The 13600-nt window shown below is 46.1% G+C and overlaps 1 protein-coding gene across 2 annotated transcripts in view; it reads right to left on the bottom strand.

Moving 5' to 3' along the window:
• The window catches only part of plxna2 (plexin A2), a 304923-nt gene that overhangs the window by 239918 nt on the left and 51405 nt on the right, over nt 1-13600 (bottom strand). For both annotated transcript variants that reach the window (XM_045693250.1, XM_045693251.1), the window contains exon 3: nt 5146-5328. In XM_045693250.1, coding sequence (XP_045549206.1) covers nt 5146-5328 — 183 coding nt within the window. The remainder of the gene's footprint in view (nt 1-5145; nt 5329-13600) is intronic.

The following is a 13600-nucleotide window of genomic DNA, read 5'->3' as shown; positions in this document are numbered from 1 at the left end:
ACTGGTCCCCATGGCCTGCCTGGCAACAGCTTATCAGCCTGCTGCGGTGGGAGAGAGCAAGGGCTGGGGCTGGGAGTCTGAGGCTGGAGCAGGGGCTGTGGCTTCAGTGGGAGAGAGCAGGGGCTGGGGCTGGGATTTTGAGCAGGGACTAGGGGTCCTCCCCTCAGGTCCTCCGGGCCTCCCGCCTGGGCGACACACAAGGATGGAGTAGTGCTGAGCGATTAACCGAAATGTAGGTTATTTTTCGTTTTTTAAACAACAAATTGAACGATGTCGGTTAAATAATTCCATTTTGTTCTGGTTTTTTTTCTGTGAGCTCAATGCGCACATTGCACAATTTCTCTAGAGATAAATCAGATCCAGCCTGAACTGTGCGATGTAGTAGGGAGTTGTAGTTTCCTACAAGCCAATATTTGACATAGTTTAGCACATAAAACGTGGTAATTATCTTCAATGACCATAATCCATTGCGCATCTACTTGTCCGGTCTGTGTTTCTATTACGACTTGCTACTACGGAAGAGAGAAGAGGGAGGGGATATAGAGAGCAGCTGTTGCTTCGCAAGGTATTACTACTATGGATGCACGATATATCGGTAAACATATCGGAATCGGACGATATTAGCTAAAAATGCCAACATCGGTATCGGCCGATGTCTAATTTAACGCCCCGATGTGCAATACCGATGTCAAAGCTGACGTGCATACCTATATAACATAGGTACATGACGTATACATGCAACACAGCATTCCTAAACTAGCCCACAATGTCTGCTGTGTGGATCGAGCAGTCATCAAATCGAGCAGTCATTTGAAAGTGTAACAAAATTTCAGCGAGACAACTCAAATGCGAAATCCATTAAAGCCAAGATAATGGGATTCATTGCCCTTGACAATTAACCGTTCTCTGTCGTGGGTGATGTTGGCTTTCGTCGACTGGTCGAGCACTGGTACACACTACCAAGTACGCTATTTTCAGATGTTGCCCTACCGGAGTTACACAGAAATTGCATCACTGGTAATAGCTTCACGACATACATAATATGGAACGCCGTTTGTCAAAGCTGGACAAAAAATTCTGCAAACAAGCAAACACCGGCCACGAGCCATGTGTTTACAATACCGCGTTGGTAATAAAGCATAATTTCTTCAACCGCAACTTCTGGGGTAGCTAGCTTTAGCTTGGTACCTAGCTAGCACCAATACAACCAGCCTGAAAACAATGACCAGTAGAACCTGCAGTCATTTTCATTATTCTTAGCAATGATTTAGGAATCCTTGTGAGTAAGTATTAGCTAGGTTGCCATTTATTGTTCGCCTATTGAAATTGAACTTCAGTTCATGAAAATAAATAGCTAGTCAGCAACTTAACCCTGTTACCCAAAGCTAACGTTATAAGCAGCCAGCTAGCTTCATCTGGCTAGTGAGGCTCGACCGCACCAGTTTATGTGTTGTGAAGCTAGTCAAAATAAGGATTAGGCACAATAGTGGAATTTGCGGTTTGCCTTCAAACTAAAAGTATGTCATTGACAGTAATGCAAATTAATACAAATAGTAGAATTATGCAATACTTTTATTTGTAAGTCTATTGTGGCTAACCCTTATTGTGGCTAGCTTCACATAGATGGGTCCGGCCACCATTCATCAAATAAGAACTGTCTTATAAATTAGGGTTATTTTAGATGACACCTAGCTATATAGTTATATATTTCCCTCATTAAAATGCAAATCAATTTATAACATTTTCGACATGCTTTTTTCTGGATTTTTTTGTTGTTATTCTGTATCTCACTGTTCAAATAAACCTACCATTAAAATTATAGTCTGATCATTTCTTTGTCAGTGGGCAAACGTACAAAATCAGCAGGGGATCAAATACTTTTTTCCCTCACTGTAACTATTACTCTTGCTAAAAATATGAAATGGTATTACATTTGGTGAAGAGCACATTATGACTTGTTTAGGACTCGAAACTCAAAGTTTAGAACTTGACTTGATACTTGTCGGTCTTGACTTGAGACTTGACTCGGACTTGCCTGTCTTGACTTAGGACTTGAGCGCTAAGACTTGAGACTTACTTGTAACTTGTAAAACAATGACTTGGTCCCACCTCTGGTTATTGGCATCGGTATCGGGTTTTTTTGGCAAGGAAAATATCGGATATTGGTATCGGCCAAAAATGTAATATCAGTGCATCACTAGTTACTACCTGAAAATACATTATCTAAGTGATTGACAGTTGGTATTTAGCAGTCATAAAAGTATGCCTTATTTACTTTGAAGAACTACAAAATAGTAATTTTGTCAGACAGCATAGGCAGCAGCTCAATAGACATGAGATGATGACTAGGAATGAAATAAAGACGTCAAATAAAACAAATGTAATATAGACAACAACTGAAATATTTTATTAAAGTAAAGTAGTGTGAATAAATTATGGTTACTAAGTGATGAGCAGTAATGGGCAGTCACTACCATCATGGGACTTTTATTAATTGTTTTATTCTGCGTTGTTACAGCATTCAACCCACATCATGCATAATGCACTTACTGTATAAAAAAATGATCGAAAACGAAAATCGTGATAATTTTTTAAATAATCAAACTGAATCTGAACCGACCTCAAACAGCACTAATCGCTTAGCACTAGGGTGGAAGTAACCCCCTAAACACACAGCAACCACACGCTACCAAGCTGCCTCATCCTGTCCCCTCTCTCTTTGTCATGAATGGATCAGGTTCCATGCTTGAACAGGCTGAACATACAGGCTTTCGGGATTTTCTCTCCCAGCCAGACAGCCAGTGAACCAGCCAGCCAGCCAGGCAGTAAGGCGGTGGACCGTGGAGCTCTGTCTCTCGCTGTGCCTTCTGATATCCTGGATAAATCCTCCTCCATGCAACGGTTACTGTGGTAACAGCCATGATGCTGCAGATGTGAGAGAGGAGATGACAGTACCAGCACCAGACAGCCAGGCAGCCATGATGGTTCACTTTGCATGGCATTGTCATACATGGAGACAGGGAGAGGATGTGAAAAGAGAAGGTATGTGAGGAACGCAGGAGGGAGATAAAAAGGAAACAATCCACAGTACTGAATGCACCAGAGAGTAGAGAATTGTGTTCTACTGTCTAGTTCAATTTAATCATGTAGAAAAAATTCTATAAATGATTAAGTACCTCAAACAAGGGGGATTACACCGAATGAGTCTCTTTCAATTCCACATCCTGATTGGGGCACAGATTCAATTATGAATAAATAGATGAAGCAACCAACAACTGAGCAGGTCCATTTGTGTTGTGTCCCAGGGGCAAGGGAAACAGAGAGCACGCCATACTGGCCGGATGTGATACAGCCTGGATTTGAACCAGGGACTGTAGTGACGCCTCTTGCACTGAGATGCAGTGCCTTAGACCGCTGCTCCACCCGGGAGCCCAACCTATACAGCATAGTGCTTTTCCAGATGCTCAAAGAGCTTTACAAAGGAGGAAAACTCACCTCACCAATCACCATCAACATCATCTACATTCAGCAAGCAGGGGCGTCAATTGGGTATGGCAATTTAAAATAGGTTACTAAAATCATTCCATCCCCAATTAAAAGAAAAATGCAGTTTAACGGTATTAGCGAGATGACTTTAGGACCATTAGGACCATGCTGACGCCTGGGAGCAGGAGGGAAGGCTGTTTGTATGGCTGGCTGGCTTTATGGAAAACAGTGCAGAGGTAAAGATGACTGTAGTAGATGGCTTTGGCTAGGTAACTGCTGTTTGACTTGACATGAAACTAAACTAGAGGTGTAATCCCAGTGCGGAGCTAGTGCATAGCAGGCAGCTGTTTGTAGAATGTTCAGTCCCCTATTGACTGAGGGGAATGAAGCTACAGCAACAAGCAGATCATGGCTGGAGTCCATTTTGCTTGTTTTTTTTTCTGTTCTCCAAATTGCATTTTAGAGTTTTTAAATTGTGTAGAAATTCAGTAAATTAGCTTACATTTTCAAAGAAATCCTTGGGGGGGGGGACCTGTCACATTGCCATACCCTAGGTTTAGCTGAAATTATGACCCTGTCAGCAAGGCGGCCTCAACAGCTGTAAACACAGGGAGCTCTTGTAGATTACACATACATCACTTGGCTGTCACTGTACTTCAATACCCAAAAAGCCCTGACTGTGTAATACCAGGTTAACAATTCTATTATGATGAAGTTGCCAACTTCTCCCACCACACAACATGCTCCACTTTCTCCATCATCACTCAAATCTCTCCATGCATAATAGCCACCTGAGCCACTAGAGTAGATGCTCTTTATGCTGCCTTGCTTTGGTGGTGGTGAGGTGAAATGTGACATTTGAGGACTGTCTAGCCCTTAAAGCGACAGTCTGGGATCTGGGAATCTATTCAATTGTCATTTAAATTCATTTTTATGGCTGTTTCTCAAATCGCAGACTGTAGCTTTAACCAACAGCATTGTCTGTCTGCTCCAGCAGAGACTGCAGGCCGGATTTTGCGTGGGCCAGCTCTCTCTAGCCTCCCCTCTCTCTGGGTCTCAGGGAGAAAGGTGCCTATTAAAATGAATGGGCTGGCAGAGGTTATTCAGCACGGCCACCATAGACAGAGCTCATTCCACAAGGGGAACATAATGACCACTACAGAGGAACGACACCTCCTCCCCCACGCCCTTGCACCCTACACCCCTGCCCACCTGCCCAACTGTCACAGGACCAGAAGCATTAAATATGGAGGAGAAAGGTTTATCTTCTCCTTACCACCACACCGTGCTCCGTCCATTCAGTCCCTTGAATAGAATACTACCACTTCAGCGTCTGAGGTTCCGAGGACCAGTCAGTGGACAGACAGCCTCCTCAGTCTCCTGAGGCCAGGGCTTCAACAGTGATGAAGTGCTTCACAATCGCTTTAAATGGACCTTGAACTGGGAGACCAGAATAGCTAGAGGACTTTTTCAATAGCTGAACGAGCTAGAGAAGACCGCCCAGAACAGAGTGTAATCGAGAGGCGTCATTGATGGCCTATGCTCCCTAAAGAGCAATGGCCCTAGGTAAGTCAGTATTTTTGAAGTCCAGGCTGTGACTGGCGATAACAGCCGGTAATTGACCATAACTGCCGGGAACTGACAGTAAGAGTAACTGACCTTTTTGAGGCGTCCGCTCTTGGTGCCGACGAAGGCCACGCAGTATCCGTTGTAGACGTAGGAGGTGACGGAGGTCATGCGGTCCCGTGTCTCTGTGTAGAGGGTGTGTCCCGTCACCAGCTGAGAGCCGCCTAGGGGCTGGTTGATGTCCAGACCACAGAACGAGTCATCGATGGGCACCGGCTGGAGGAGAGAGAAGAGAGAGAGAGAAGGGGTTAGATACAGGGAGGGAGGGAGGGACGGAGGGAGAGAGAGAGAGGGAGGTCAGAGATACTATAGAGAGAGGCAGGGTCAAAGGGTGAGAGGGTGAGGGTTCTATGAAGAGAGACAGAGTAGGATCAGAGAGAGGTGGTTTTATATTTAGTGAATCCTGGTGTAGCCTACCAGACAGACGTTCTTCTGCCTTTCTGTTCCACTTGGTAGACCTGTCTCTGCTGTGCTTGAGTGAGCCCCACCTTGCCTCCTCACACAGGTACATGATAACTTCAGGGCAAGAGGAGGAGAGCATGCTAACTTTTACCATGAAGAGCTTCTCTACTCTGCAGGTTAACATGTTACAGTGATGGAATGGAATGGACAGGTAAACAATAACTAGAGAATCTGACTGGAGTACTTGTGACCTGACTTTGGTCCATCCAAGAGAAAAATGACCTGTCAAAACGCCTGATAAAATCTCATTCTCAACAGAAATACGGTACCAGCCAAAAGTTTAGCCACACATACTCATTCAAGGGGTTTTCTTTATTTTTGATATTTTCTATATTGTAGAATAATAGTGAAGACATCAAAACTATGAAATAACACGTATGGAATCATGTAGAAACCAAAAAAGTATTAAACAAATCCCAAAATATTTTAGATTCTTCAAAGTAGCCACCCTTTGCCTTGACAGCTTTGCACACTCTTGGCATTCTCTCAACTAGCTTCACTCCTCTCCTCTTTTGACCTCACCCTCTCACCTTCCCCCCCTACTCACAAGGCAGGCAATACGCTTGACCTCATCTTTACTAGATGCTGTTCTTCCACTAATCTCATTGCAACTCCCCTCCAAGTCACCGACCACTACCTTGTATCCTTTTCCCTCTCGCTCTCCTCCAACACTTCTCACTCTGCCCCTACTCAGATGGTATTGCGCCGTCGCAACCTTCGCTCTCTCTCTCCCGCTACTCTCTCCTCTTCCATCCTATCATCTCTTCCTCTGCTCAAACCTTCTCCAACCTATCTCCTGATTCTGCCTCCTCAACCCTCCTCTCCTCCCTTTCTGCATCCTTTGACTCTCTATGTCCCCTATCCTCCTGACCGGCTCGGTCCTCCCCTCCTGCTCCGTGGCTCGACGACTCATTGCGAGCTCACAGAACAGGGCTCCGGGCAGCCGAGCGGAAATGGAGGAAAACTCGCCTCCCTGCGGACCTGGCATCCTTTCACTCCCTCCTCTCTACATTTTCCTCTTCTGTTTCTGCTGCTAAAGCCACTTTCTACCACTCTAAATTCCAAGCATCTGCCTCTAACCCTAGGAAGCTCTTTTCCACCTTCTCCTCCCTCCTGAATCCTCCTCCCCCCCTCCTCCCTCTCTGCGAATGACTTCGTCAACCATTTTGAAAAGAAGGTTGACGACATCCGCTCCTCGTTTGTTAAGTCAAACGACACCGCTGGTCCACTTTCTACCACTGGTCCTGCTCACATTGCCCTACCCTATGCTTTGACCTCTTTCTCCCCTCTCTCTCCAGATGAAATCTTGCGACTTGTGACGGCCGGCCGCCCAACAACCTGCCCGCTTGACCCTATCCCCTCCTCTCTCCTCCAGACCATTTCCGGAGACCTTCTCCCTTATCTCACTTCGTTCATCAACTCATCCTTGACCACTGGATACGTCCCTTCCGTCCTCAAGAGAGCGAGAGTTGCACCCCTTCTCAAAAAACCTACACTCGATCCCTCCGATGTCAACAACTACAGACAAGTTTTCCTTCTTTCTTTTCTCTCCAAAACTCTTGAGCGTGCCGTCCTTGGCCAGCTCTCTTGCTATCTCTCTCGGAACGACCTTCTTGATCCAAATCAGTCAGGTTTCAAGACTGGTCATTCAACTGAGACTGCCCTTCTCTGTGTCACGGAGGCTCTCCGCACTGCTAAAGCTAACTCTCTCTCCTCTGCTCTCATCCTTTTAGACCTATCTGCTGCCTTTGATACTGTGAACCAGCAGATCCTCCTCTCCACCCTCTCCGAGTTTGGCATCTCCGGCGCGGCCCACGCTTGGATTGTGTCCTACCTGACAGGTCGCTCCTACCAGGTGGCGTGGCGAGAATCTGTCTCCGCACCACGTGCTCTCACCACTGGTGTCCCCCAGGGCTCTGTTCTAGGCCCTCTCCTATTCTCGCTATACACCAAATCACTTGGCTCTGTCATATCCTCACATGGTCTCTCCTATCATTGCTATGCAGACGACACACAATTAATCTTCTCCTTTCCCCCTTCTGATAACCAGGTGGCGAATCGCATCTCTGCATGTCTGGCAGACATATCAGTGTGGATGACGGATCACCACCTCAAGCTGAACCTCGGCAACACGGAGCTGCTCTTCCTCCCGGGGAAGAACTGCCCGTTCCATGATCTCGCCATCACGGTTGACAACTCCATTGTGTCCTCCTCCCAGAGTGCTAAGAACCTTGGCGTGACCCTGGACAACACCCTGTCGTTCTCCACTAACATCAAGGCGGTGACCCGATCCTGTTGGTTCATGCTCTACAACATTCGCAGAGTACGACCCTGCCTCACACAGGAAGCGGCGCAGGTCCTAATCCAGGCACTTGTCATCTCCCGTCTGGATTACTGCAACTCGCATTTGGCTGGGCTCCCTGCCTGTGCCATTAAACCCCTACAACTCATCCAGAATGCCGCAGCCCGTCTGGTGTTCAACCTTCCCAAGTTCTCTCACGTCACCCCGCTCCTCCGCTCTCTCCACTGGCTTCCAGTTGAAGCTCGCATCCGCTACAAGACCATGGTGCTTGCCTACGGAGCCGTGAGGGGAACGGCACCTCCGTACCTTCAGGCTCTGATCAGTCCCTACACCCAAACAAGAGCACTGCGCTCATCCACCTCTGGCCTGCTGGCCCCCCTACCTCTGAGGAAGCACAGTTCCCGCTCAGCCCAGTCAAAACTGTTCGCTGCTCTGGCACCCCTATGGTGGAACAAGCTCCCTCACGACGCCAGGACAGCGGAGTCAATCACCACCTTCCGGAGACACCTGAAACCCCGCCTCTTTAAGGAATACCTAGGATAGGATAAAGTAATCCTTCTAACCCCCCCTAAAAGATTTAGATGCACTATTGTAAAGTGGTTGTTCCACTGCATATCGTAAGGTGAATGCACCAATTTGTAAGTCGCTCTGGATAAGAGCGTCTGCTAAATGACTTAAATGTAAATGTAAATGAGGTAGTCACTTGGAATGCTTTTCCAACAGTCATGAAGGTGTGCCCACATATGCTGAGCATTTGTTGGCTGCTTTTCCTTCACTCTGTGGTACAATTCATCCCAAAACCATCTCAATTGGGTTGAGGTCGGTTGATTGTTGGGGCCAGGTCATCTGATGCAGCACTCCATCACTCTCCTTCTCGGTCAAATAGATCTTACACAGCCTAGAGGTGTGTTTTGGGTCATTATCCTGTTGAAAAACAAATGACAGTCCCACTAAGCGCAAACCAGATGGGATGGCGTAGAATGGCTTGAATTCTAAACAAATCACAGTGTCACTAGCAAAGCACCCCTTCACCATCACGCCTCCTCCTCCATGCTTCACGGTGGGAACCACACATGCGGAGATCATCCGTTCACCTACTCTGTGTCTCACAAAAATCTCAAAAGGGCAGATTTCTACTGGTCTAATGTCCATTGCTCGTGTTTCTTGGCCCATGCAAGTTTATTCTTCTTATTGGTGTCCTTTAATAGTGGTTTCTTTGCAGCAATTCAACCATGAAGGCCTGATTCACGCAGTCTCCTCTGAACAGTTGATGTTGAGATGTGTCTGTTACTTGAACTCTGTGAAGCATTTATTTGGGCTGCAGTTAATTGCCGATTTCTGAGGCTGGTAAATCTAATGAAATGATCCTCTGCAGAAGAGGGAACTCTGTGACTTCCTTTCCTGTGGTGGTCCTCATGAGAGCCAGTTTCATCATAGTGCTTGATGGTTTTTGCAACTGCACTTGAAGAAACTTTCAAAGTTGTTGACATTTTCCGGATTGACTGACCTTCATGTCTTAAAGTAATGATGGACTGTTGTTTCTCTTTGTTTATTTGAGCTGTTCTTGATATAATATGGACTTGGTCTTTTACCAAATAGAGCTATCTTCTGTATACCACCCCTACCTTGTCACAACACAACTGATTGGCTCAAATGCATTACAAAGGAAAGAAATTCCACAAATTAACTTTTAACAAGGCACACCTGTTAACTGAAATGCATTCCAGGTGACTGCCTCATGAAGCTGGTTGAGAATGCCAAGAGTGTGCAAAGCTGTCATCAAGGCAAAGGGTGGCTATTTTGAAGAATCTCAAATATAAAATATATTTAGATTTTTGGTTACTAAATTATTTCATATGTAATGTTTCATAGTTTTGATGTCTTCACTATTATTCTACGATGTAGAAAATAGTCAAATATAAAGAAAAACCCTGGAATGAGTAGGTGTGTCCAAACTTTTGACTGGTACTGTATAAGAAACGATGTAGAATCACGACGGTGCAGTCAAAATATTTCCAACTGTCCTTAGTTAGGAATTGAATTCCACATCACAGGAGGGAGGGGCTAGGCTGTGGTGGTGATCCAGGTTAGGTCAGAGTGTGAGTGGCGGTGACAGTGGAGGAGGGACAGTGGCCTCAAAGTGCCATATAGAGTAAAGGAGATGTCCAGGAGAGGGCTGGGGCTGAGAGGAGCATCATTCAGAGGTATCAGGGCAGACAGACAGACAGGCAGGGCGCATTGATCACTGACACACAGCCACAGTGTGTGTGTGTTATTACAGATCAGGGCCGGGGACAGCCACACTGATCACTGACACAAACCCCTACAGCCCCAGGACCCATGGTCGTCAACCCGTCCTCCCTCACTACACTACACCAAGCTACACTACACCACGCTACACCACACCACACTACACCACACCACACTACACCACACTACACTACACCACGCTACACCACACCACACTACACCACACCACACTACACTACACCACACCCCACTACACCACACTACACTACACCACGCTACACTACACTATGCTACACTACACTACACCATGCTACGCAATACTACACCTTACTACGCTACACCACACCACACTACACTACACTATACTACACTACACAACACCACACTACACCACACTACACCACGCTACACCACACTACACCACACCACACCACACTACACTACACCACACTACACCACACCACACTACACCACACTACACTACACCACGCTACACCACACCACACTCGTAAAGCCTTTACAACCAGCTCTGCTTTTCAGGAGCAGAGCGAAAAGCAATACCGCTGATGGGTATAAACGCCTCAGCCTCGTAGGCGCGCCCCCTCAGCCCCCGCAGAACCAACACCATTTCCTTTTATTTGCAGCTCCCAAAATAGCATGGATGGAAGGGATAGAGAAAGATATAGTAGGCCCACTCCACTGTGATACAGGAGCTAAGCAGGAAAAAGGCAGCTAAATGCCTGCGATTAGCTGTGCTTATGTCTCTTAATCGGGGAACGTAGAACATGTCTAAAATGATTTGAGCTGGATTCTGTTTCTGCGTGCTGTGTAGTGGCCTTATCTGGGGATCTGTGTCTGTCACAGTCAGAGAGAAACAGTCTGAATCAGATGAGCGATCTACAGTGGGAGCTATAAAAAGAAGCTTGAGGAACTAGCTTGTGTGTGACTGTGTCAGACACTAACTTATCAATAACTACTCCCGCAGACACCAACGTCATGTACAGACAGACACAGACTTTAAATCTGTTCCAAGGAGTCTCAGTCTGAGAATGGGATTCAGAGCATTTGGTTCTGATTATATCTAAATGGTTTGGATGATGTAAGCTTAGTAGGCTTGGCTGGAAACCTAAATCCCTTTTGGATCTCATGTAGTCGTGTTTTCCAAAAGCACCTTACTATGGATATTGGGGGTTTATTGTTATGGTCTATATATCAGGGATGGGCAACTTTAATAGGGATGGGGTCACAAAAAAATCGGAACTCATCATCATAGAAAACAAAGCATTACATGGGCTTGCTCCTACCTATCTCTCCGATTTGGTCCTGCCGTACATACCTACACATACGCTACGGTCACAAGACGCAGGCCTCCTCACTGTTCCTAGAATTTCTAAGCAAACAGCTGGAGGCAGGGCTTTCTCCTATAGAGCTCCATTTTTATGGAATGGTCTGCCTACCCATGTGAGACGCAGACTCGGTCTCAACCTTTAAGTCTTTATTGAAGACTCATCTCTTCAGTAGGTCCTATGATTGAGAGTAGTCTGGCCCAGGGGTGTGAAGGTGAACGGAAAGGCACTGGAGCAACGAACTGCCCTTGCAGTCTCTGCCTGACCGGTTCCTCTCTCTCCTCTGGGATTCTGCCTCTAACCCTATTACGGGGGCTGAGTCACTGGCTTACTGGTGCTCTTCCATTCCGTCCCTAGGAGGGGTGCGTGACTTGAGTGGGTTGAGTCACTGACGTGATCTTCCTGTCCGGGTTTGGCGCGCCTCCCAGGTTCGTGCCGTGGGGGAGATCTTTGTGGGCTATACTCAGCCTTGTCTCAGGGTAGTAAGTTGGTGGTTTGAAGATATCCCTCTAGTGGTGTGGGGGCTGTGCTTTGGCAAAGTGGGTGGGGTTATATCCTGCCTGGTTGGCTCTGTCCAGGGGTATCGCCGGACGGGTCCACAGTGTCTCCTGACCCCTCCTGTCTCAGCCTCCAGTATTTATGCTGCAATAGTTTATATGTCGGGGGGCTAGGGTCAGTCTGTTACATCTGGAGTATTTCTCCTGTCTTATCCGGTGTCCTGTGTGAATTTAAGTATTCTCTAATTCTCTCTCCTTCCTCTCCCTCCCCTCCCGGAGGACCTAAGCCCTGGGACCATGCCCTAGTCCACCTGGTCATGCTGCTGGTCCAGTTTCGACTGTTCTGCCTGAGGCTATGGAACCCTGACCTGTTCACCGGATGTGCTACCTTGTCCCGGACCTGCTGTTTTCGACTCTCTCTCTCCTGTACCTGCTATCTCTGACTCTGAATGCTCGGCTATGAAAAGCTAACTGACATTTACTCCTGAGGTGCTGACCTGTTGCCCCCTCTGTGATTATTATTATTATTGACCCTGCTGGTCATCTATGAACGTTTGAACATCTTGGCCATGTACTGTTATAATCTCAACCCGGTACAGACAGAAGAGGACTGGCCACCCCTCAGAGCCTGGTCACTCTTTAGGTTTCTTCATAGGTTCCTGCCTTTCTAGGGAGTATTTCCTAGCCACCGTGCTTCTACATCTGCATTGCTTGCTGTTTGGGGTTTTAGGCTGGGTTTCTGTATAGCACTTTGTGACATCGGCTGATGTAAAAAGGGCTTTATAAATACATTTGATTGATTGATTAAGAACACCTGCTCTTTCCATGACATAGACTGACCAGGTGAATCCAGATGTAAGATATGATCCCTTATTGATGCCACTTGTTAAATCCACTTCAATCAGTGTAGATGAAGGGGAGCAGACAGGTTAAAGAAGGATGTTTAAGCCTTGAGACAATTGAGACATGGATTGTGTATATGTGTCATTCAGAGGGTTAATGGGCAAGACAAAAGAGTTAAGTGTCGTGTCTGACTATGATTCAATTATATGACATGCCATTTTATCAAATCGATTACCTGCCGTTTAATTGATTACGTGATTGAATTAAACCATGCAACAATTAAACCATGAATAACCTGGGGCACCAGGGAAGCATTCATTTATATAGAGCGGTTATCTCCCGAATCCACTCTCTAAAAGATCTGAAGATCTTTAATATCAATAGCAGTCAATTATTAATATTCACCTAGATTGGTCTAATTCTTATTGTCGTAAGTACTTAGTTATCTGCACGTACCCTAGCTAATAAGTTGAATCAGCAATACACAAATTGGCTTAATTATGTATTTACTAAATACCTAAATAATCACACAGAATTACATAAACTCAGCAAAAAAAGAAACGTCCTTTCAATGTCAACTGCGTTTATTTTCAGCAAACTTAACATGTTTAAATATTTGTATGAACACAACAAGTTCCACAGACATGTGACTAACGGAAATGGAATAATGTGTCCCTGAACAAAGGGGGGTTTAAAATCAAAAGTAACAGTCAGTATCTGGTGTGGCCACCAGCTGCTTTAAGTACTGCAGTGCATCTCCTCCTCATGGACTGCAACAGATTTGGCAG

This window comes from Salmo salar, chromosome ssa13 (assembly GCF_905237065.1).
Source record: "Salmo salar chromosome ssa13, Ssal_v3.1, whole genome shotgun sequence".
Lineage (NCBI taxonomy): Eukaryota > Metazoa > Chordata > Actinopteri > Salmoniformes > Salmonidae > Salmo > Salmo salar.
This window is presented reverse-complemented; position numbering and strand designations above follow the sequence as displayed.